Here is a 25,343-nt window from a genome sequence, read left to right on the forward strand (position 1 = left end):
GGATTACAGACGCGCGCCACCACGCCCGACTAATTTGTATTTTTGGTAGAGACGGGGTTTCGCCATGTTTGCCAGGCTGGTCTCGAACTCCTGACCGCAGGTGATCCTCCCGCCTGAGCCTCCCAAAGTGTTGGGATCACAGGCGTGAGTCACCGCGCCCGGCCTCTATTCCTTTTCGTATGGAAATGAGGTTAACTCATTTGCAGGAACCTAACGCCCGCCCTCCCCCCACTCGGATCGCCGGCGTGAACCCAGCCGCCCCGTGCTCTCCGTGTATCCCGGATCAAGGCGCACGCATTGTTGCAAAGTCCCGCACTTAGGGATGAGATGTGCCTTTGCGTTTCGTTGTTTTGTTTTGCAACAATGCAGGTGTGAGGGATCGCTGCCCCAGTCCAGGCTCTAGTCTCCCCGCCCTCTCGCTTTCTTGGGCCTCCGGGCGCCTCAAACTTAAAACTAGGCCATTTGAAGTCTGCGAAGCGAAGGGCAGTCAGTCTTCAGGCCTAGCGGACTTGGCTGGGCTGGGTCGGGGGACCCCTGGGCTGGCAGTGGGAGCAGAGTATCGAGCGGCATTTAGGTCAAGGAAGGGTTCGGGTGGGGGACCGGGGACAACCGCGGGCCTCGCTCCTCCCCGGACGGGGCGGGGCGGGGAGTCCCGCCCAGCAGGTCCCCGCCCCGGGCCGCCCCGAGGGCTGCGCCGGCCTCCTTCCTGCTTTGGCAACCCAGGGCTCTGAGGGTAGGCCCCAACCGCAGAGGAGCAGGAGAGGGCAGAGGCTGGCAGGCCATGCCCTGGTCGTCCCGCGCCGCCCTCCTTCGGGACCTGGTCCTGTGCGTGCTGGGCACTGCCGCCTTCCTGCTCGACCTGGGCGCAGACCTGTGGGCCGCCGTCCAGTATGCGCTCGACGGCCGCTACCTGTGGGCGGCGCTGGTGCTGGCGCTGTTGGGCCTGGCCTCGGTGGCGCTGCAGCTGTTCAGCTGGCTCTGGCTGCGCGCTGACCCTGCCGGCCTGCATGGGTCACAGGCCCCGCGCCGCTGCCTGGCGCTGCTGCATCTCCTGCAGCTGGGTTACCTGTACAGGTGAGTCCTTCGCCCCGGGAGGGGAGGAGTGTCGGAGCTCAGCACCTGCGTCAGCTGGGTCACCTGTACAGGTGACACGTCATATGCCGGGAAGGGGACTGGGAGAGGGAGCCAAGTCCTGTGGGCGCCTGGCCTACAGGTGAGCGTGCAACCCTTTATGGAAAGGGAATCCGGATAGACCGCCTTCATCCTAGCCCTAGCTTTCCTGGCACAGGCGAAGAAACTGAGGCCCAGGGAAGAAAGGGAGGTGCATGGGCTTTGAAGTCAGACCTCTCAGGGATCCACTTCTGGCTTTGACCTCTCTCACCTCACTTCTACATTTCTCTGAGCCTCAGTTTCCTCCTCCATAGAAAGGCGGTAGTCACCCTGAAACAGGTGTGACAGGCAGGCCTATTGTGAGGAGTGAGCGAAAGAGTGAGAAAGTGCCTCCCACAGTGCCTGGCCTGTAATGGCAGGGGCTGCGGACTCAGTTCAGCGCCCCATGTTTCAGCACGGGCAGGGCCTTGGGAAGGCACTGACCTCTCAGTGGGGCTGTTTGGTTGCTGTTCCCGTTGGGATGGGGATAGCGCCTGCCTGTTTGGTGAAGATGAAGTGAAATGACAACTGTCCACTGCTCTGGCTCAGAGTGAGCACTCAGCAACCTCGGCTTGCTTCATGATGACCTGGGCCTCCCTGCGAGTTTCAGCAGCCCTGACCGCACAACAGCGCTTGTCCCTCACAAAGGCTGCCTCTCACCCTGTCTGCCTGGTTGTATTCTTCCCACCCCAGACCCAGCAAGAGGGCAGAGATGGCCTCTGACTTATCCATGCCCGTGGAGCCAACCAGGGTTGGGCACAGGCTGGGTCTTGGAAAATGTGTGTGGATTCTGCTCCTGTTTGGACCTGGTGGAGCCTCCTAGAGATGGGGAAACAAACCCAGGGGTCAAAGGCATGCGATGATGTCAGGGCAGAGGGTGGTGTGGGTTAGGATGGGGTGGCCGGGGCCAGGATCCGCTCTTGAATCCATTTTTACAAACTCTTGAGATCTTGCTTTGACAAAGTTGCATGGGGTCTCCAGGAGTGGAGGAGAGGAGCTTTGAATGTGGCAGTTTTGCCTGAGGGATTGTAGAGATATCAGAAAACCCCAGGCGGGCATGAAGGGGTGCAGTTGTTAAGTCCTGGGCAGGCCTCCATGAGCTGTGCATCTTCGCTGCCTGTGTTTCTGCTGAGCTTCAGTCAGGCAGACTGTACTGGCTTTGGCTTTGCAAACAGGGTCTCTGTTCCTGCATGTGAACAGGCCGAGGCCGGGGCCTCTGCCAGGTCACTGGGGGACCATGGGCAAAGGCTCCTGCTGAGGGAGAAGCCCGGTCTGCCCTGCCTGCCTGCTCCTCAGTGTGTTCCTGGGCCCTTCCAGGGGAGGTGACAGTACATGTCTGGTGAATGAGCTTGTAATGAGTGAACGGGGGGTGGGGGTGGGGTTCCCTCCCAATAGGCAACTGAGAGCAGAGTTCTGGGTGGAGGGTCCTTGGTGCATCCTCCACTTACTCTTCATGTCTTTCGGTACCCCAGGCCTGTCTGTCCAACTTCTGGACTCTCTTAACTCTGCCCCAATCTCCATCCTTAACCACTCAGGGCCAGCCTCTTAAATGGGATCCCTCCTTCCAATCTAACCCTCCTCCAGCCCCTCCCCTGTGTGGCTGGGGCAAGGCAGAGTCTGATTCCATCTGGCCTGTGCCCAAGAGGCAAATGTCATCTTGCCCACAGGATCCCAAGAGATCTTGGACACACTAAAGTTTGAGAACTATTGCCTCAGGCAATTTTATAGCATGCCTTTCCAATTCAGGTTTGGATCCAAATCCTCATTCCAGTACTTATTAGCTACTTATAATTTTTTGTTTGCTTTTTTTTTTTTTTTAAAGAGGCAGGGTCTGGTCAGGCTTGGTGGCTCATGCCTGTAATCCTAGCAGTCTGGAAAGCAAGATCACTTGAGGTCAGGAGTTCGAGACCAGCCTGCCGAATATGGCAAAAGCTCATCTCTACTAAAAATACAAAAATTAGCCAGGTGTGGTGGCGCATGCCTGTAATCCCAGCATCCCAGCTATTCCGGAGGCCAAGGCAGGAGAATCGCTTGAACCTGGGAGGTGGAGGTTGCAGTGAGCCGAGTTTGTGCCACTGTACTACTCTAGCCTGGGCGACAGGCGACAGAAGCAGACTCTGTCTCCAAAAAAAAAAAAGGGCCTCTGTTGCCTGGGCTGGAGTGCAGTAGCACAATCATGGCTCACAGTGGCCTTGAACTCCTGGATTCAAACAATCCTCCTGCATCAGCCTCCTGAGTAGCTTGGACTACAGGCTTGTACCACCATGCCCAACTAATTAAAACAAATTCTTCGTAGAGATGGGGCATGCTGTGTTGCCCAGGGTGGTCTCAAACTCCTGGTCTCCAGTGAAGTGATCCTCTTGCCTTGGCGTGCCAAAGTGTTGGGATTACAGGTGCGAGCCACTGCCCCCAGACCTTATTAGCTTCTTGATCCCGTTTCCTCATTTGTAAAATGGGCTTTTGTGAGAAGTAAACAGGACAAGGTTTGTGATGAGCTTAGGACAGTGCTTAGCCAGCCGGAGTAGAAGGTGTATTGATCCCCATTTTTTTTTTTTTTTTGAGACGGAGTCTTGTTCTGTCACCAGGCTGGAGTGCAGTGGCACGATCTCGGCTCACTGTAACCTCCGCCTTGAAGATTTAAGAGATTCTCCTGCGTCAGCCTCCTGAGTAGCTGGGACTACAGGCGTGCACCACCACACCCAGCAATTTTTGTATTTTTAGTAGAAGCAAGGCTTCACCGTGTTAGCCAGGATGGTCTCGATCTCCTGCCCTCGTGATCAGCCCACCTTGGCCTCCCAAAGTGCTGGGATTACAGGTGTGAGCCACCGCGCCCGGCCTCGATCCCCTTTTCCAGATAAAACAAGTTCAGTGAGGTTAGGACATGGCCGACGGTCCCATAGCACGGATGTGAGGAGCCAGGTTGGGGCCTGTGTCCACTCATTAGATGGGTGGGAGGCTGAGGAATTCACAGGACACTAACCTGGCCCTCTGAACATTTGTGTATGGTGCCTAGGTGCGTGCAGGAGCTGCGCCAGGGGCTGCTGGTGTGGCAGCAGGAGGAGCCCTCTGAGTTTGACTTGGCCTACGCCGACTTCCTCTCCCTGGACATCAGCATGCTGCGTCTCTTCGAGACCTTCTTGGAGACAGCACCACAGCTCACGCTGGTGCTGGCCATTATGCTGCAGAGCGGCCAGGCTGAGTACTACCAGTGTGAGTGAAGGCCAGTGGCCGGCCCCCCTATCGTGGCTTGGGGAGTCTCTCTCAAATGTCGGAACTGTTTTTATTCTTTTATAGAGGCTGCTTAGAAAACAGGAGAACAGGCTTTAGTCAGGCAGATCTGGCTTGAAACCTAAAGTCACTCTGCAGCTGTTTGAGTTTGGACAAATGCCTTGACCTCTCTGAGTATGTTCGTTCTCATTTGAAAAATGGACTTAAATCCTCCTGCCTCATAAGGTTGATGAAAAGATTGAGTGAGGTGATGCAAAGAAAGCCCATTTCCTGGTACACAAGTTCCTGGTACAGTCTCACTCTGTCATCGCCCATAGTGGAGTACAGCGGCCTGATCATGGTTCACTGCAGCCTCGACCTCCCAGGCTCAGGTGATCCTCCTATCTCAGCCTCCTGAGTAGCTGGGACTACAGGTGTGTGTCACCATGCTGGCTAATTTTTCTTTCTTTCTTTTTTTCTTTTTTTTTTTTTTTTGTAGAGACGAGGTCCCACTTTGTTACCCAGGCTGGTCTGGAACTCCTGAGCTCAAGTAACCTGCTACCTCAGCCTCCTAAGGTGCTGGGATTACAGGTGTCGGCCACTGTGCCTGGCCCAGAAGTCTTAATTGTAATTTTTATAATTTTGAAGATAATAAAGTGTGTAAGGTGCCTGATGCAGCGTAGGTAACTTTTTAGTTAAGAAACAATTTAATACGTTGGGAGGCCAAGGTGCACAGGTGGCTTGAGGCCAGAGTTGGAGACCATCCTGGGTAACATAGTGAGACTTCATCTCTTCAAAATTTTAAAAAAGAAACAATATATTGAATGCCTTCATCCAGTCAGGTTTTCATTGTGCATCTCTTCTGTGCCTGTTACTGTGCTGCGGACACAGCAGTGAACAAGATGAACCCAGCGCCTGCCCTGCCAGGATAATAGACTAAAGCAAGTAGCTAGGGTACAACGTGTTGAGTGACTGGAAAAGTGAGAGGCAGGTGGCGGAGGCTCACAGGACCCCCTAAGCAAGGGTGAAGTTTATAGTGAGGAGCTTTGGGAGGGTTTTTGTCCATAAAAGGAAAGTGACTTGCCCATTTTCACAGACCCAGGCAGTGGCCAAGCTAAATAGGGCCCCGACTCACATCCAATTCAGGGTCCAAGCCTTCCCCTTTGCCTTCCTCCACCCCTGCTATAAATGCCACAGTCTCTCAAAGAAGCAGTCCTCACTCTACCGTCACTCGCTGTGTGACCCGGAGAGCCTTCCTGTGGAAGATGGAGGTTGGATTCGATCTCCAAGGGCCCTTTCGTCTTGCTAGTCTGAGTCTATATATTGATTGAAAAAACAATAATAGCGGCTGTCACAATCGAGTGCCAGCTATTAGCCAGGCCCTGTGGGAAGCGCCTACAGTCATCACTGCTCAAGTTCACAGCAGCCCTGTAGGTTTGTGCTATATTGAGCTCCATTTTTAGAGAGGTGCAGAAAGGTGAGTGTACTTGCCCTGGGTCACTGGGCACTCACTGGGCACGTGTTTTTGTCTGTTGAGGGTTGGGGGTGTCTAGAACCAGGGCCAAGTGCAGACCGTCTGCACGGCGAGTGTGGCACGGGGTAAGGGGGAAAGACAGATTTTCCCTACTTTTTATTTAGCAAACATCTCTTTCGCTGCTGTTACGTGCCAGGTACTGGGCTGCTGGGGGATCCCAAGTGAGCAGAGTCTGTTTTCTACCCTGGAGGAGCTCAGAGATAAGGAAATAGATAATTACTGTGTGATGAGACTCCAGACAGAGGTGGGTGGCATGTTACAGGGATACCTGACACAGCTGAGTGGGTGGCGTGGGGCCAGGGTGGGTGACTCCAGGGGCTCTTCAAGCTGGGGCCTGTGGGGTAATGGAGGAGTAGGCCGGGGAAGTGAGGCATGTGCTTCTGGCTACCTAACAGCCTGGGCAGAGCTTGTCAAGGTCACGGAAGGTGGCATGCTGGGCAAACTGCAAAAACATCAGCCCTGCTGAGAACTGGGCGAGGCTAGTGGGCACAGATCTGTTTCCAGGCTAGGAGTGGGTTCTGGGCACCTAATAGGTTCTCAGTAAACATCTGTTGAATGACTGCGGTGGACAGAACAGGGGAGGAAGCAGTCGGGAGACGTGCTGGTGCCACTTCCATCCCTCCCTGGAGGCCCTTGTGCTTCTGCTCCAGGACTGGCAACCAGGAGGTGGGATAGGACCCTAGGACCCCTGTTGTAAACTTCTGGATCTTGGAAAATCAAGACTAGGGGTCAGTCTGATGGCCTCTGGTCTTGGAGGAGAGGGGAGGAAAGTGGGGAGACTTTCTGTCCACACAGCAGGGACATCTCTCCTGGCCCTGAGGGCAGCTTTAGCCAGAGCCTGTGGCCACCCCATGGGATTTTCTACTCCCTTTTTGAGATTAAGAAAGAGGGAATTGAGGCTGTTGATTTTCAGACACAAGAAAGACTTGTGTTCTTCCCAGAAAGAAAGGGTTATGGGGCCCTGGAAGATGCCCAGGGTGCAGCCAAGGCCCAGGGGTGCTGAGTGCTGGGTGGGCTACCTGCGCAGCAAAGCACTGTTGGTGAGGGGCAGGCTCTATATTAAGAGTCATAGCTTTGTTTTTGGTTACGGGAACTCACTGGGTCCTCTCCAGCTGCAGATTTGCTTTCAACAAATGAGGGATTCTGATACCTACTCCAGGGTTTCTGAGAGGGGCCCCACGGTACCTGCGACCCCTGGGGAATGCCAAGCAGGCTGGCCCCAGGATTCACTGTTCTCTCCTACTCTTTGCAGGGTTTGGCATCTGCACATCCTTCCTGGGCATCTCGTGGGCACTGCTTGACTACCACCGGGCCTTGCGCACCTGCCTCCCCTCCAAGCCCCTCCTGGGCCTGGGCTCCTCCGTGATCTACTTCCTGTGGAACCTGCTGCTGCTGTGGCCCCGAGTCCTGGCTGTGGCCCTGTTCTCAGCCCTCTTCCCCAGCTATGTGGCCCTGCACTTCCTGGGCCTGTGGCTGGTACTGCTGCTCTGGGTCTGGCTTCAGGGTACAGACTTTATGCCGGACCCCAGCTCCGAGTGGCTGTACCGGGTGACGGTGGCCACCATCCTCTATTTCTCCTGGTTCAATGTGGCTGAGGGCCACACCCTAGGCCGGGCCACCATCCACTTCGCCTTCCTCCTGATTGACAGCATTCTCCTGGTGGTCACCTGGATGACTCATAGCTCCTGGCTGCCCAGCGGGATTCCACTGCAGCTGTGGCTGCCTGTGGGCTGCGGCTGCTTCTTTCTGGGCCTGGCTCTGCGGCTTGTGTACTACCGCTGGCTGCACCCTAGCTGCTGCCGGAAGCCCGACCCTGACCAGGTAGACTGGGGCCCGGAGTCTACTTTCCCCAGAGGGGTATCAGTTGCCTCAGAACAGGCGCATGACCCAGTTAGCACAGAACTTTTTCCCCAAGGCTAAGGATGAGGCTGCTTCGCCAGTGAAGGGAGAGGTGAATGGCGTCCTTTGAAGCAGAATCAGACCCAGCTGGCAGAGATGGAGAGTGACTCTGCTGGCAGAAGGCAGGTGAGGATAAACTAATGATGCTGCTGTGGCCTCCATGCACTTAGCCATAATGGGACGCCTGTGCTGGGCTGGGCACCAGGGATGGTGCTGAGTCCGGCAGAGTCCTGCCTTCAAGGAGTTCACAGTGAACAAGATGAGAAAGGCTGGGCCCTGCAGGGTCAAGAGCCCCAATTATGTACAAGACACTTTGGGAGGAAAGAAGACTACCTTTTCTTTTCCCCCTGCCATTGGTATAGCTGGTGCCCCAAAACTTCCACCTCCCTGGCCACCTCTAAAATGACTGGTATAGGTGCTGCCCCACTCCTTAGCTCCCCTATCCTGGGCTAGAAGGCCACAGGGGCTGTCCTCTAGAATTCTTCCTCCCCTCCCCCATACCATTCATTCAATTCATGAAACAAATCTTCGTGGAGAGCAGTTTATGTGCCAGGAACATCATTCTGTCCTTGCAACCTGGAACAAGACCAGCTACCACCCCAGCTTCATCCCCTACTTGCACCAACCAGTCCCGGGTTAGATCTCAAATGCCAGAAGCCAGGGATGCCCAACTCTGGGTGGCCCCAGTCAGAACCTCTGGGATCTCAGTGAAGCTGGCCTGGCCTCTGCTTCTGCTCTCAAGGGGCTGCTTTTCAACCAAGAGCCTTGTGAGCCTGGTCTGAGCCTTGTACAACCACTGAGTATTTTTTATTCCTTAGCCAGTGTACCTCCTACCTCAGAGTCTGTGTGAGAGGAAGAGAATGTGTGTCCCTGTGGGTGTCCGCAAGTGTCAGACATGTTGTTTTTAACAGTATTACTAGGTTATGATTAAATCCTCATGAAATCCTCCAACCTAGTCTGTGTCATCAAACTGAAATCTCTTATGGAGTTCAGAGCCTGAACTGGAAGAGGTCAGGGACATAAAATCTACCTCTCAAAATTAGTCAAGGTCCATGAACAGAGAGGTCTGGCTTAGGTGGGGCTTCTCAACCTCGTGTTTGAAGTTTCAGGAGCTGGTGAGCCAGCATGGAGTTGACAGCTCAGCTGGAGATAAGAATTCAGATCTGGGCTTAGTGCATCCCTCTTCACCACCAGCTCTGCTGCTGGGCCCAGCAGGAGTGGCCACATACACATTTAGGACCAGGAAGTGAATATAGGAGCCTGGTGAAGAAAGGTCGTCTTGCTGGGACCTCTGAGACGTTAAGTAATGAGGTGCCTTAGGGGATGTGAATGTGGTGGGTGATGGTGCTGGGGAAGTGAAACCTTTTGCTGTTCTAGGAGGTCTGTGGTTTGGAGAAACAAGGGACAGAAAAGTCACTTGAGATAGAGAAGAAAAGATTCCAGTCACTCCTGTGATGGGATCCAGGATTGTCTCAGCTCTGTTACTATTCTGGTGGAGACACAAAAACCAGGATAAGTAAAACATTTAGTATATCAGATAGTGTTAAGTGCTGAAAGAAAAAGGGAAAGGGATAGGGAGAGAGAGTAAGTGTTTTTGTGTTGGGGGTGGGAATTACAACTTTATATAGAATGGCTGGGGAAGGCCTTCCTGCAAAACAGGTAAGCTGGTTAGCAGTGACTTGGGGGTGGCCTATAAATGTCCTGAGAAGGAGCAGAACCTGGAGTCACTGGTAGCTTGAACCACTGTGATGGAAGGAATGATGCAAACAGAATTCCACGGATGAAGAAGCACTTGTAACCACTCTGTTGGCCTGGAGCTAAAGATGACCCAGAGATGAAGGGTGGGGGCAGGGAGAGGATCTGGGAAGACGATACTAGTGACTTTTACATACAAGCAATGGTTAGAGGCGGAAAGGATCCTGCAGATCATCCTGTCTAGTGATTTTCAGACTTTTGAATATCATGTACCTATAAAATGGCCAACATGGTTGAAACTTAATTTTAGCAAAGAAAGGGCATTAAAGACTACCACCATTTGGCCGGGCATGGTGGCCCACACCTGTAATCCCAGTACTTTGGGAGGTCAAGGTGGGTGGATCACCTGAGGTCGGGAGATCGTGACCAGCCTGACCAACATGGAGAAACCCCATCTCTACTAAAAATACAAAATTAGCCAGGCGTGGTGGCGCATGCCTGTAATCCCAGCTACTCAGGAGGCTGAGGCAGGAGAATCGCCTGAACCTGGGAGGCGGAGGTTGCGGTCAGCCAACATCGTGCCACTGGACTCCAGTCTGCGCAACAAAAGCAAAACTCCGTCTCAAAACAACAACAACACAACAACAACAAAAAACTACCACCGTTTATTTTCATCATCTCATAAAAGGATGTACCAATCTTAGAACAAAGGACCATTCTTCTAATTGAATACATATAAACATGCACACACACCTGAAATTGCAGGAAGAGATGGAGATGTTTATCTCCTCTGTGCTTGGAAATCAATACTTCTAATATTTGTACTTATAACTGAGTAAGGATATAGCAGCTAACGGGTTTGCTTAAACTAATGTGCACCTAATGAGGAAAACATTTAATTACTAGAATAGGCAACTTCCTCTTTTCTGGGGAATTTTTGGAAAAATACATCTTATGGCCTGACATTTATGGTACTTGGAAGCTAGAACCCAATTCTGTTTTCCTTCATTGACTAAAAGGCAGAAAGGCTTCATGACTTTTCCAGACCAGAGGGATGCAGCCAGACCCAAATCAGAGAAATGAAATGAGAATAAGTAGTTGATGTGACATGAAATCAGGGCAAATCAAATGAGGTCTGATATCAGTTTGCTAGTTTTATCGCTTTTGGGTTTTTTTATTTTTTGAGACGGAGTCTCGCTCTGTCGCCCAGGCTGGAGTGCAGTGGCCGGATCTCAGCTCACTGCAAGCTCCGCCTCCCAGGTTCACGCCATTCTCCTGCCTCAGCCTCCCGAGTAGCTGGGACTACAGGCGCCCGCCACCTCGCCCGGCTAGTTTTTTTGTATTTTTTAGTAGAGACGGGGTTTCACCGTGTTAGCCAGGATGGTCTCAATCTCCTGACCTCGTGATCCACCCGTCTCGGCCTCCCAAAGTGCTGGGATTACAGGCTTGAGCCACCATGCCCGGCGCTTTTGCGGTTTAAGTACAGCGCGGCAAGGTACTGATTTCTCTCCTTAATAATTAAATTTCAGCACATTTGGCAGCGAGTGAAATCTTTTCTCCAGTTCTAAACTTTAAAAGCAAAATATATTTTAGAAACAATACATGCTCCCATGCAAATTACTGTAAAATATTTTTCCATGTATATTTATACCAAATGGTTTGTTTTTACTTTTTTGGTGAAATGACCCAGTTACTGAAAGGGTGACATCTTTCTAATGAACTCTTTGGAATTTTTATGAAGCCATAATTAGGACCCCACACAGCTGGGCAACTATGCTGCTCCTATTCAGAAAAGACACAGGAGCAAACTATAGAAAATAAAAACTTTTATTTTTTCAAGTTTATAAGATAGTTCCCATTACATATAACATTATGGTCACGGATTCTACAGCCACAAATGCCCGCAGTCACATAAATATATCCAATCCGATCAATGCCTTTTCCTGCTAACAGAGGCATCTGAAGTCCAGAGGGAGAGTTGCATTTTGAGTAGAAGTCGTCCTTAATGGGAGGGCTCCTGTCAGTGCATTAGGAACTAGCCAAGGAGCCTTGCTTGCCAGAGCTGTCTGACTCAGGAGAGGAAGGGACAGATGGCCTGCTGACTGGGGCTGGGGCAGCACTACATTTTCTCTCTTGTGGTTTAAGATATTTTAGAATCTCGGAATTCAGACCCTATAGTGTGAATATCTGGGGAGTTCTAACTTCTGGATGAAAAAGGAAACCAATTTAGTGGTAAGAAATAGAAGCCTGCTTAAGAGGGACCCTAACTGCCTCCTTGAGGAGTAAGGAGTCAGAGGAAGACCCTAAGTTCACCACTTGTTAGCCTAGACCATTGCTCTACCCCATACTCCTCTCCCCCGTGGTTCAGTGACACTGACCATCATTCAAGGTAGTAAACATCTAGAAGCTCCACATGCTGCAGCTAGAGTTTGTCAATCAGATTCTATCTGGAGCTTTAAAGCTGAGTTTGTGTAAACTGCGAACAAGCTGTGGCATCAGTCTCCTGGGACAACTCACTAGCTTTACACTAGACAGGAACACCCCAAATCAAACAAAAGCCCAGATAGGCATCTAAATCTGGAGCAGGTGTCCATTCTTCTGGACACTACCAGCTGCCCCAGGGGCACTGGACAGGGTGATGCTAAGGCACAGTCAGTTTTACATTCGAAAGTCAAGCCACCTCCTCAACCCAAGACACACCTCACTCCAGATCTACTACTAGAGAGAGCCCTCACCGTGACATTACAGACCCATCTTGTAGAACCCACAGTGCCTGGCCGGGCGCGGTGGCTCATGCCTGTAATCCCAGCACTTTGGGAGGCCGAGGCGAGCAGATCACCTGAGGTCAGGAGTTTTGAGAACAGCCTGGTCAACATGGTGAAACCCCGTCTCTACTAAAAATACAAAAATTAGCTGGGCGTGGTGGTGGGTGCCTGTATTCTCAGCTACTCAGGAGGCTGAGGTAGGAGAATCGCTTGAACCTGGGAGGCAGAGGTTGCAGTGAGCTGAGAGATCATGCCACTGCACTCCAGCCTGGGTGACAGAGCCAGACTCCATCTCAAAAAAAAAAAAAAAAGAAGAGAACCCACCATGCCCAGCTGGGGAAGGACTCATCATTTGGCTAATTTCATGAGGACTCGAATGAAGAGGGCCTTCCCTTTGATGAATGGACTCACAGTGTCCTTTGGCCCTCTACTTCCAACAGCTCTTAATCCTACCCACTTCTTTTCCTTTCCAGATTTTTGTGTTGGGGTGGAGAAAAAGGCAGGGTAATTACAGACAGCGCCGTGTTCCCTGGACAATTCATTCTGGCAAAAAGCCAAGAAGCTCCTGTTTTCTCTTCCATCGAAATGAGGGCGGCAACAACCAGGAATGAGCAGAGACTGCTCCGCCCAGCCTCCTTACCTCTCTTGGTCAAGTTCAAGTTACTTTTGGAAAGAGCTAAGCTAGGAAGTCAGAGCAAGAGGAAAAAAGCCATTGATAAAAGTGAGTCCAAGTTATATTCTAAAATAAAGAGCTCCCATAAGGGTGGAGAGGGAAGTATCTGTGTGTGTGCTTGTGTGCATGGTGGGGGTACCACTCCGTAGCCTCAGAAACCTGAAGCGCAGCACAACAGCTGTGGCCTTTGTCCAGGACAAAAACCCAACAGCTATACTGCATTAGGGGGAGGGTCTGAGGCTTCAGAGTAAAACCTAGAGCTTCCTAAGATCAACCATCAAACAAGGCAGAGCAGCATCTAAGGAACTATGCTGAATACAGACCAAGAGAAGGCCTACCTCACACTACATCTCCCTCCTCCCAACCCCACAGGAAACAAGGCCAAAGAGGCAGCTAAGTAAAGGAGCACTGACTTCAGCTACTCAGCAAAAACTTACTCCTTCAAATTGTGAGTCATGAGCACTTTTCAATGAGTTCTGAAGGAATGTGTATACCAGCCTCTCTCTGTTGCTATCTGGGTGGCCTGGCATTGAAAGGAGTCTTGCCTCTTTGTGCTGCAACATCTTTGGAAATGGGTATGCAGAGTCTCTGGCGACAAGCAATGATAGCTGGGGTTGGTCAACGATGCCTCCTTCTGCGGACCAATCCTGCATCTCAATCTGAGATGCTCGTATCATCTGTCTCTTTGCAGCCTGGGAAAGGCTGAACTTCCTCAGCTCTAGGGAAGTTTATCCTGCCTGAGCAGATACCCAAATTGCTCTTGGAGGGATGGGGCATCCAATAATCATGGCTGGGCTGGAAGGCTGTGACTAGTGCACCCACCAATCTGCCCAGAGGTCGAGAGATGCTCCTGCATTTGGCCCAGGATTAAGTTTTGGGCCATGAAGTAGGGAATGATGCAGCACTCTCATTTAAATCAGGAAAGTCTGGCTGGGCGCAGTGGCTCATGCCTATAATCCCAACACTTTGAGAGGCCAAGGTGGGAGGATCACTTGAGGCCAGGTGTTTGAGACCAGCCTTGGTAACAAAGTGAAACCCTGTCTGTACCTCCCCTCCCCCCACAATCAGCAAAGTCTTTCTGGTTTCCTACTTTAGAATGGGATTTGAGAAGCAGTGTTTTCCATGGGAAAATTTAAATACAGCAATCTGCTCTTCAGTTTCAGGCAGAGATCTGGGTAAATATATACCTGGGACATCCTTCATATGGCTTAGCGCTTCCACAAAGGAAGTCAAATACATTGGCAGTTTTGGCCAAAATGTAGTTATAAGCATGTTTTTAGATTTGATTTGAATTCTTGGGTCTAATACCTGGGGACTGGCCAGAGCTGCCTGGAGGTGGACATGAGGTGCAGAGGGCAGGAAAGGGATAAGAAACTAGCATTATGATGACTAAGAAGGAAGAAACTGCAGGAGTGAGCATCTGATGGGAAATGGGTACTTCTCTGCAGGAGGAACAGGTAGAACCTTTCGGTCTCAAGAGCCAAAGAAGCCGAAATTCATAAGACACTTTAGTTCCTTCTCTCCAGTTTGGAAGCTAAGCTTCCTGGGATACAGTCTGAATGACAGTCAAGTTGAAAGAGTTTTTAGGGTTGTGCCATTTGACCAAAGGGAAAAGGGACTGGAAAGAAGACTAAGGCTTCTAGATGGGAAATGCCGAAGTTTAAAGTTACTCAGTGTTCAGTGCCCCACAGTTCACCAGCTAGAAGATGGAAGAACAGGAAAGGAATCATCCTAGAGAGCAGACCACTGGAGCAGCTATAGAGGTGCTACTGCCACACAGAGGTATTTTAGGTATTTCAATTACTATTTTCAAGACTTTACACACTTTCTTGCTAGAAAAAGAAAGTGGCAGAAACCTGTGTCAGAGATCAGACCCTTACCTATAAAAATAACATACACATTCGCTGGAAATAAGTGAGATTCTAAGCTAAGGAGACTCTAAGACTGCAAGAGATGTTATCATAAAAGTCTGCTGCATTTATCTGATCACCACAAGTTATGAGTAATTCTCAATCTTGTCATGGACTAAGAGTGCAACTCTGCCCCAGGAATTTCCTTTTCTGTTTCATTTTTTGAAAAAAAACAAAAACAAAAAAACAAAAACAAAACACAGAAGAATTAAAAGCACTGTAGCTGCAGTGAGTCCACTGTTCTGTCTATCCAACTGTCTCCTGCTTCTGTATGGAGATGAACACGGGGCTGCAGCTCACTCTTAGCAAAAATTGCAGCTGTTGCTTCTGATTGTGTTCTCGCCAGCATTCCATGGATAAAGACAGGCAGAGAGAGGGAAGGAGGGAGGGAGAGACAGAGAGAGAGACAGGGAGAGAGAGAGAGGGAGAGACAGAGAGAGAGGGAGAGACAGAGAGAGAGGGAGAGAGGAAGAGAGAGAGAGACAGAGAGAGACAGAGAGAGACAGAGAAAGTTCTCAGTTGGTTCCAGTCTCCAGCTCCCTTCAGGAGTGAAAAGGAGCTCAAGGGGAAGGCTCCTCATTCCAGTTCTTAGAGAAAATCAAGCTCTAAAGCCTGGTGAAGGGATACAAGGTCTCCGTGGTTTGTGATCCTCCAGAAAGGCATGTTGTGCTGGAAGAGAGTGGGGATAGCTGGTTAATCCAACTTCTTCTGAGAGCTTATATTAAATATTTGCCCATACTCTTTCCTCAGCACACCTCTCCCCAAGGTATGTGGTAACCCTATCTATCCCTGCCTCACAGGGCTGTAATAATGATCAAATAGTCATATGTATAAGGACCTTGTACACTGCACACTTTGTAAATGTGAGAAATTTTTAATAAGTTTCAGTGGTACTTTGTGCTTTTGAGAGATTACCTGTTCTAGCTCTTATTTTGAAGACAGGGTCTTGCTGTGTCACCCAGACTGAAGGGCAGTGGTGTGATTATAGCTTACTGTGGCCTTGAATCTGGGCTCAAGCAATCCTCTTACCCCAGCATCCTGAGTAGCTGGAACTACAGGCATTCCAGTTATCATACAGGGTCTTAAGGATCAAATAAAATGGCCCAGGTGAAAAATTAGTATTTGATATAAGATTATATTGTCTTATGGATGGTTAATTTCTTGTAAGTTTCAGAAGTAAAGACCTAAATCTTATCTATGTCCAAGATGGAGAATGTACAGATCTGGGAAATAATAATCCCATTATATTATGTAGTCAGAATCACGTCCAGAATACTGTGTGCTGTTCTGGAGGCCATATTTTACTCTTTATTTTATTTTGAGACAGGGTCTCATTCTGTCACCCAGGCTGGAGTGTAGTGGTATGAACATGGCTCACTGTAGCCTTGGCCCCCTGAGCTCAAGTGATCCTTCCACCTCAGCCTCCCAAGTAGCTGGGACTAAAGGCATGTGCCACTACATCTGGCTAATTCTTTATTTCTTGCAGAGATGAAGCCTCACTATATTGTCCAGGCTGGTCTTGAACTCCTGGGCTCAAGCAATCCTCCCACCTTGGCCTCCCAAAGTGCTAGGGATTACAGGCATGAGCCACTGTGCCTGGAGGCCATATTTTTAAATTAAATTAAATTTATTTTTTATATTTTTTGAGACAGAGTCTCGCTCTTTTGCCCAGGCTGGGGTGCAGTGGTGCTACCTTGGCTCACTGCAACCTCCACTCCCAGGTTTAAGTGATTCTCATATGGAGGCCATATTTTAAAGGAGGGCTTTGACAAACCCAAGTGTTGGAAACCATGTTCTATGAAGCTGAGGAGATTAACGTTCCTATCATCTAGTTGAAACTGGTTCCAAATTACTCAGAATATTGAGGTCCTAGAACACAGTTATTTTGGCATATACCCTAGTTGTTTTTTAAGCCAGCTGCTCACACATAATATTTAAAAGGCTATTAACATACAGAAGAGGAAACCTGATTTGTTGTGTTCAAGAATGCCAGACTAGAGGCCAGATGCAGTGGCTCATGCCTGCAATCCCAGCACTTTGGGAGGCTAAGGTGGGTGGATCACTTGAGGTCAGGAGTTTGAGACCAGCCTGGCCAACATGGCAAAACGCTGTCTCTACTGAAAATATAAAAATTAGCTGAGAGTGGTGGTGTGCACCTGTAGTCCCAGCTACTTGGGAGGCTGAGGCATGAGAATTGCTTAAACCCAGAGGCGGAGGCTGAAGTGAGCCAAGATCATACCACTGCACTCCAGCCTGGGCAATGGAGCGAGACTCTATCTCAAAAACAAAACAAAACAAAACAAAAGAATGCCAGCCTAGTATATGAAGGTAGAGAAATTTTTGCTCAGTAAAGGGGGAACACCCTAACAGTCTGGTTGACCCCTTGGTGGAACAGGCTACTGGGAACCAGTACCCTCATCCTTGGGCATATTCAAGCAAGGACTAGAGAGACTTCTGTCAGAAAGGCTGCAGAAAAGATCCTTCACAGAGTATAGCTTGAACTGGATAAAGTGCTAAGGCATTTTCCAATGGGTATATCCTTTTTTTGTTTGTTTTTTTGAGACGGAGTCTTGCTCTGCTGCCGAGGCTGGAGTGCAGTGGCGTAATCTCGGCTCACTGCAACCTCCGCCTTCAGGGTTCAAGCAATTCTCATGCCTCAGCCTCCCGAGTAGCTGGGATTACAGGAGTGCACCACCATGCCCGGCTAATTTTTATATTTTTAGTAGAGACGGGATTTCACCATGTTGGCCAGGCTAGTTTCGAACTCCTGACCTCAGGTGATTTGCCTGCCTCAGCCTCCCCAAGTGTTAGGATTATCAGCGTGAGCCACTGTGCCCAGCCACAATGGTGTATTCTATTGTAGATGATTCTAGACATTAGCTCAGAGTTACCAACTCTGCTGATGACTTGAGTTGTTCTTTCTCTCCCCCATACCCTTCTTCAGACCAGGAAACACTGATGCATACACCCACTAGTGTCTTTCCCAAAGAGGGCAACAAGAAGCACATTAGAATTAAAGCTTCATAACGTATGCGAAAAAATAAGGATCCCTGCATTGCTACATAAAGTGGCAAACAGAAACATGAGATAATAATGCCGACTGATTACCAATCTTATACTTTATTATAGTTGCTAAGATTTCTACTTAACTGGATGAAGAGTATCAGGGCAGTTGGTTCTAGCTGGCAACCCAATGCCTCCAGGTCTAAGAAATAGAGTTGCTGGAAGAAAATAAATTGGGGTAGGGAGGGAAAGAACTTCTACAGATCCATTTAGCAGATGAGGATAATTGTTCAAAGTCACATAGCTGATACACAGATGGGATTTTAGGTTCTATAGCCAAGATTCTTTCATCTATTGTTTTGTATATCAAGAAGGGGTGACCTGGGCCGGGCATGGTGGCTCAAGGCTGTAATCCCAGCACTCTGGGAGGCCGAGGCAGGTGGATCACAAAGTCAGGAGTTCGAGACTAGCCTGGCCAATATGGGAAACCCTGTCTCTACTAAAAATACAAAAATTAGTTGGGCACGGTGGCAGGTGCCTACAGTCCCAGCTACTCGGGAGGCTGAGGAAGGAGAATTGCTTGAATCCAGGAGGCGGAGGTGGCAGTGAGCCGAGGTCATGCCACTGCACTCCAGCCTGGGCGACAGAGTGAGACTCCATCTCAAAAAAAGAAAATAAATAAATAAATAAATAAATAAGGGGTGACCTGAAGTTGGGACCTGTATAGTGATGGGGTTAACATCAGAGCAATCTTTCCAGGGCTCAAAGGCAGGAAAGACGTTCTCTACAGAAAGAGCTATTGCTTGTACTGTCTGAGAACTTGAATAACGGAAAAGAAAGAAAGATTAGCCTTTTTGCAGTCAAGTCTGATGCTTGAGAAGGCACTGCCTTTGAAGATGGAAGATGGGGCATATCTCAGGTTGAATGATGGGATCCCTGTAGAACGGCTTAAAGATTTTAAGATTCTTGAGGGACAGGGAGGAAGAGGAAGGGATGGATCTAAAACTTAAAAGGAAAAACTCTATCTGGAGAAAAAAAAGACCTTTTTCTTTAAAGAAAAATGGGAGAGGAAGAAAGAGAAGATACTATAAATGCATAATAGATTGCTAAGATTTTGTAGTTTTTCTCATTTTTTCTAATTACACGATGTACAACCACATAGACTATTTTTCTTTACCATGGTTACCTGTTTGGCTGCAATTTCTTCATCTCGTCCATCTCCAATCACTACATATGTGACTTTCTTTCCAAACCTTGACACAATCCTCTCAAAGCAGCTCTCCTTACCTGATGAGAAAAAGAAATTTCCTGTTAGAATACTCTTTTCAAAACCAAAGAAGAGGGCTGCTGCTAGGTTCACCTGCCTGTGCTTAGGTGGACTAAATGACAGCCCACGTAGTTTGCTTTCTGGGGAGTAGGGATGGGAGCTAGAGATCCAGTAGACCCTCTACCCAAAGAATGTGAAGTTGTGCCATTAAAACAACTTGGCCAGGCACGGTGACCCAATGCCTGTAATCCCAGCATTTTGGGAAACCGAGGCGGGCGGATCACCTGAGGTCGGGAATTTGAGACCAGCCTGACCAACATGGAGAAACCATGTCTCTACTAAAAAACAAAATTAGCTGGGCGTGGTGGTGCATGCCTGTAATCCCAGCTACTCAGGAGGCTGAGGCAGGAGAATCGCTTCAACCCAGGAGGCGGAGGTTGCAGTGGGCCGAGATCGCACCATTGCTCCAGCCTGGGCAACAACAGTGAAACTCAGTTTCAAAAAAACAAAACAAAACAAAACAAAACAAAACTTATTTTAACCTTCACATTGAGAGTGAAGTCCCTAAGATCTTAGTGGGAGGGAATTTCTATAAATGGGAGGGATTCATAGGTTTAGTAACTTGCCCCTAGATCACAAACAACCAAGTAGCTAGAAGTTGGGGCCCCTGACTCCAAATCTAGGCTCTGGTCATTGTGCCATAATGAATGAATGATTTTTGAGGTGAAATGTTTTAGGGTAGAAAAGAGAAGTGAAAACACAAGGCTCTGATTTCTTGTCAGAAGTAATAACAAACAAAAAGCCATTTCCCTCCAATTCTTCATTTCCCAGAAATAGTCCTGTGTATGGGCCTTATGTCTTTTTTTTTTTTTTTTTTTTTTTTTTTTTTTTTTTTTTTGAGACGGAGTCTCGCTCTGTCGCCCGGGCTGGAGTGCAGTGGCCGGATCTCAGCTCACTGCAAGCTCCGCCTCCCGGGTTTACGCCATTCTCCTGCCTCAGCCTCCCAAGTAGCTGGGACTACAGGCGCCCGCCACCTCGCCCGGCTAGTTTTTTGTATTTTTTTAGTAGAGACGGGGTTTCACCATGTTAGCCAGGATGGTCTCGATCTCCTGACCTCGTGATCCGCCCGTCTCGGCCTCCCAAAGTGCTGGGATTACAGGCTTGAGCCACCGCGCCCGGCCGGGCCTTATGTCTTTCAGTGAGAGAAGAGCCCCAGAATAGAATTGACAACAGTGACCAATAAATACGGCAGCAACATTTGTCATATCTGGAACGTCCTTACTTACTACACCTTGTAGTTGTAACCAAGATATTGCATCACTGAAATTGACCTTGGGAAATGGGTGATTTAAATCCATTTCTCAGAACTGCAGACGGTTTTGAGAAACATGGCAGTGTTGTATCCAAACTCAAATCCCATCTGCAATCAACAACTAAAACATGCACAGATCATACTGCTGTGGGAAAGATACTTTATTTGTAGAAATAAAAGGAAGTTATATCCCTTGCTCTTTTTATCTCCCTGCTTCTGCCACCTTCTTCAGTTAAGCAAGGTCCTAACTTTGCCATTCTTCTTCATCCTGCTCTATCAACCTTCTTGTTCCTTCCCCTTGCTCAATAGTTACTTAGCACCAGGGTTCCCGTGTAAATAAGATAAAAGCTGCCTCTTCCTCAAGACACTTGACTGCCATCTGCTGGAAAATCATTATAATATATAAATACACAAATCTAAGATAACATAATTGGCCAGAACTTATATTTCCATACTCAGAAGTCCTACGTGGCATAGGAGAAGTCATGCAGACATATAACTGCAAATTTCTGACATCCTTACCCCAGTGGCACTTCAAAACAGATGGACTAGTCAACTGGACAAGATACTAGTCTACTCTGGGCTCAGCTGGCCACTTATAATACGAGGCTTGGCTTAGGTGCACTTGGGTCTCTTTTAGTGCTAACATTTTACATAGAATTGTCTTGCCTTACATTCATATGAGGTATTCAATCAATGTTTGCTGAGTAAATTCATATTAATCTCACAAATGATTCAGTAGAGGACTGTAGTCCAGGTCTTATGCCTCAATTCAGTTCAAACATTAAACCATTCAACTAATAATAAATTCTTACTATGTTCAAGGTGTTGAAGAGTTCTTTAATTCCATATCACCCATTATAGCTTTACAAACTAAGCCAACCTCCACCAGGTGCACAGTCTACTATGATCTGTCTAGAGCAAAAAAACTCTTTTAAGTGAGTCAGATTTGACTTTCTTGTAAGACTCAACAAAGGCAGTAACTCATATTTTGAGGATAAGAACACAGACATTTTCATTGTCCTGGCATGCAATGATCCAGGATGAAATATACTCTGTAATGTCTCCTTTAAAAGGATTAAGAGGCCAAGAGAGTTATTAACAGCTCAAAGTAAAGAAGCAGCTCCATGAAAACAGGACTCACTCCAATACAGTTGGTAAAATACTTCCATTTATACTCTCAAAACAATTCTGAATACGAGCTTTCCTGTTCAGGAGGATGAGGCCAATGACTAATCAGTTAACCAAATGTCAAGCAATCGAAGTTGGTGAACTGTAAGATCAGCCAAGTCTTTGGAGAATATTAGTCCCTGGGTTGTCTCTATTGAAATATTTCTGGCCATGGGCAGTGGCTCATGTCTGCAATCCCAGCACTTTGGCAGGCCTAAGACAGGAGGATCACTTGAGCACAGGAGTTTGAGATTAGCTTGGGCAACACAGTGGGATCTTTTCCCTATAAAAAATTTAAAAATTAGCTGGGTATGGTGGTGGAGCACGCCGGAAGTCCTGGCTACTCAGGAGGCTGATGTGGGTAGATCGCTTGAGCATGGGAAGGTTAAGGTTGCAATGGGCTATGATCGTGCCACTGCACTCCAGCCTAGGTACCAGAGTGAGACCCTGTCTCAAGAAAACCCCCCAAAACAAAAAGTACTTCTGACATTTTCAGAAATTATTTTGAGAATTCTCTTTAATGTCCCCAAATGACAGAATGGCCATTAAGAGAACCATATTTTGCTATCATTTCAGAGGAAGTGAAAAAGTATTTCTTCTCCTTGCTCCCATTTCACAGTTCTGTGAAGAAAAGCCTCAAGCCTTGGTAACTGTGGTTACCATGACACCAGATCCCACTGCAACCTTGCAAGTTAGCTCTGGATGAACTGAGACTGAGGAAAATCACCAAATAAGCACACTTACCGACAGAGGGAATGAGCTCATTTATATAAGCCTGATGAGCCTGTGGGTGCCAGGTCTCAGTACAATAAGCACTACAGAAAAATCTATCTTTCAGATGTGGGGAGACTCAGTGAGGGCTCTGGGTTCCTATGATATACATGAAGCAACCGGCAGCAGTAACAATATCTGAAGGGAGCTGTCATATATGTTCCCTTCCACCCAATCCCTAGGAAATGAAGTAATTTAACCACACAAAAAAGCATAGAGAATTACCAGCCTTGACAACAAAGTAAGACCCCATTTCTACAAAAAACAGGAAAAGTTAGGCATGGTGGTGTGCACCAATAGTCCCAAGCTACTTGAAAGGCTGAGGTGGGAGAGTTGCTTGAGCCAGGGAGGTCGAGGCTGTAGTGAGTCGTGATCACTGAACTCTAGCCTGGTGAGACCCTGTCTCAAAAAACAGAAAAAAATCCCTACCACCAACGAAGCTTTGTAAAATCTTAACACTTCATAGTTGCTGTATTTATTTACTTATTTATGAGACAAAGTCTTGCTATGTCATTCAGGCTGAAGTACAGTGGCACAATCATAGCTCACTGAAGTCTCAAACTTGTGGGCTGAAGTGCTCTTCCCACCTTAGCCTCCAGAGTACCTAGGATTGTAGGTACAAGCCATCACACCTGGCTTTTTTTTTTTTTTTTTTTTGAGACAGAGTCTTGCTCTGTTGCCTAGGCTGGAGTGCAGTGGCGTGATTGTGGCTCACTGCAACCTCCGCCTGCCAGGCGCAAGCGACTGTGGTGCCTCAGCCTCTCAAGTAGCCGGGATTACACGTGCCCCCTACCATGCCATGCCCAGCTGATTTTAGTAGAGACTGGGTTTCACCACGTTGCCCAGGGTGGTCTTGAACTCCTGAGCTCAGGCAATCCGCCTGCCTCAGCCTCCCAAAGTGCTAGGAATACAGGCGTGAGCCATGGCTCCTGGCCACACCTGGCTAATTAAAAATTTTTTTTTGTAGAGATGGGGTCTATGTTGTCCAGGCTGGTCTCAAACTCCTGGTCTCTAGTGATTCTCCCACCTCAGCTACTCAAAGCCCTGGGATTACAGGCGTGAGCCACTCCACCTGACCCTTATAGTTGCTTTAGATTAAAAAAAAAAAAAAACAAGACATTACAGAACTTCTCAAATACCCCTAAAATGTAAATATTTTAAATCTTTATATAAATATTACATACTGTACATTTATCTATCTACAATGTTTTTTGTTCATCAGTTTTTCTTTTTTTTTTTGAGACAGAGTCTTGCTCTGTTGTCCAGGCTGGAGTGCAATGGTACGATCTCGGCTCACTATCATCTCTGCCTCCTGGGTTCAAGCGATTCTCCTGCCTCAGGCCCCCGAGGAGCTGGGATTACAGGCGCACACCACCAAGCCCAGCTAATTTTTGTATTTTTAGCAGAGATGGGGTTTCACCATGTTGGCCAGGAAGGTGATCCACCCACCTTGATCTCCCAAAGTGCTGGGATTACAGGTGTGAGCCACCGCACCCAGCCTATTGTTTTTCATATTAATCCTTATGAGTATATGTAATTTTACTTCATCCACTTTTAACTGCAATATAGCATTCTGTTGTTTGATTATATTTATCAATTTTATGTTCATGGACAGGTTTACAGACCAGTTATTTTCTATTATGAATAAGGGTGCATCAAAAAAAATCCTTGTACATGTCTCCTTGTGCATGTGAGAATTACTCAAAGGTAGAGGTTAGCAAACTTTTTCCATAAAGAGTCAAACAGTATATAGTATATATTTCAGGCTTTGCAGGCCCTATGGTCCCTGTTGCAACTATTCATCTCTGCTACTATAGTGTGAAAGCAGCTGTATAAATAAGTGGGCATGGTTTCAATAAAAACTTACACAAACAGCCAGAGGGTAGGATTTAGCCCATGGACTATAATTTGCAGACCCCTGCTCTAAAGTATATATATATATATATATATATATAAAGTAGAATTGCATGATCAAAGGGTTATGTACACCTCAAACTTCATTAGACATTAACGTTCTCCAAAGCAGGTTATATCCATTTTCAATCCCATTTGCAGAGTCAGCGTTCCCATTACATTGTTAGATTTAAATTTTTGTCTAGTCTGATGGCTGGAAAATGTACCATATTTAAATTTGCATCTTCTTAATTTGCAGTTCCTTAATTTGTGAAGTTAAGGACTTATTCATATATTTACTGACAGTTTTGTTTCCCTTTTCAGCAAACTGGTTGTTTCAAGGTTTTTGCCTATTTTTCTATATTCAAAATTGTCTCTTGCTTGCTGATTTGCAGGAGTTCTTTGTAGATTCTGCATTCTTTTTCTTTTGAGATGGAGTTTCGCTCTTGGTACCCAGGCTGGAGTGCAATGGTGCAATCTTGGCTCACTGTAACCTCGGCCTCCCGGGTTCAAGCAACTCTCCTGCCTCAGCCTCCCGAGTAGCTGGGATTACAGGCATGTGCCACCACACCCAGCTAATTTTGTATTTTTACTAGAGACGGGTTTTCACCATGTTGGTCAGGCTGGTCTCGAACTCCTGACCTCAGGTGATCCACCCACCTTAGCCTCCCAAAGTGCTGGGATTAAAGGTGTGAGCCACTGAGCCTGACAGGGGTTCTTTATAGACTCTGTATTCTAACTGCCAATTAAATGTGTTGTAAATACCTTCTCCCAAAACGTGGCTTGTCTGGTTACCTTTTTTCAAGAGACAAGGTCTCCTTTGGTTGCCCAGGCTAACGTGCAGTGCAGTGGCACAGTCACAGCTCATTGCGGCCTCCTTGAACTCTTGGGTTCAAGTGATCCTCCTGCCTTAGCCTCTTGAGTAGCTGGGATTATAGGCACTTGCCACCACACCTGGCTAATTTTTATTTTTATTTTTGTAGAGATGGAGCCTCACTATGTTACCCAGGATGGTCTTGAACTCCTAGCCTAAACTGATGCCTTAGCCTCCCAAAGTGCTGGAATTAAAGGCACGAGTCACTGTGCCCAGTTTGT

The 25,343-nt window shown here is 48.0% G+C and overlaps 2 protein-coding genes across 8 annotated transcripts in view; one reads left to right on the forward strand and one right to left on the reverse strand.

Moving 5' to 3' along the window:
* The first annotated feature begins 123 nt into the window (after positions 1–123).
* XKR8 (XK related 8) lies at positions 124–12,898 on the forward strand. Of its 3 annotated transcripts, none has more exons than XM_030942216.1 (4): positions 124–1,074; positions 4,163–4,359; positions 7,143–7,711; positions 7,791–8,737. In XM_030942216.1, exons 1-4 carry the CDS (start codon positions 782–784, stop codon positions 7,857–7,859), a joined length of 1,128 nt encoding a protein of 375 aa, XP_030798076.1. In that variant the 5' UTR covers positions 124–781; the 3' UTR covers positions 7,860–8,737. The 3 variants fall into 3 exon arrangements, with proteins under 3 accessions (XP_030798076.1, XP_030798075.1, XP_010378657.2); XM_030942215.1 differs by lacking the exon at positions 7,791–8,737 and adding an exon at positions 12,723–12,898 and having other exon boundaries at positions 125–1,074; XM_010380355.2 differs by having other exon boundaries at positions 141–1,074; positions 7,143–8,740.
* EYA3 (EYA transcriptional coactivator and phosphatase 3) overlaps positions 11,294–25,343 on the reverse strand; it is a 123,485-nt gene continuing 109,435 nt past the window's right edge. For 2 of the 5 annotated variants that reach the window (XM_010380357.2, XM_010380361.2), the window contains 2 exons: positions 19,022–19,122; positions 11,294–15,501 (listed from right to left, as the gene is read on the reverse strand). In XM_010380357.2, the coding sequence (XP_010378659.1) occupies positions 15,421–15,501; positions 19,022–19,122 (182 nt within the window). In that variant the 3' untranslated portion in view covers positions 11,294–15,420. Of the gene's footprint in view, positions 15,502–17,586; positions 18,054–19,021; positions 19,123–25,343 lie in introns of those variants that run through there. The other 3 variants (XM_010380356.2, XM_010380359.2, XM_010380360.2) reach the window with 2 other exon arrangements.

Source organism: Rhinopithecus roxellana, chromosome 12 (assembly GCF_007565055.1).
Source record: "Rhinopithecus roxellana isolate Shanxi Qingling chromosome 12, ASM756505v1, whole genome shotgun sequence".
Taxonomy (NCBI): Eukaryota; Metazoa; Chordata; class Mammalia; order Primates; family Cercopithecidae; genus Rhinopithecus; species Rhinopithecus roxellana.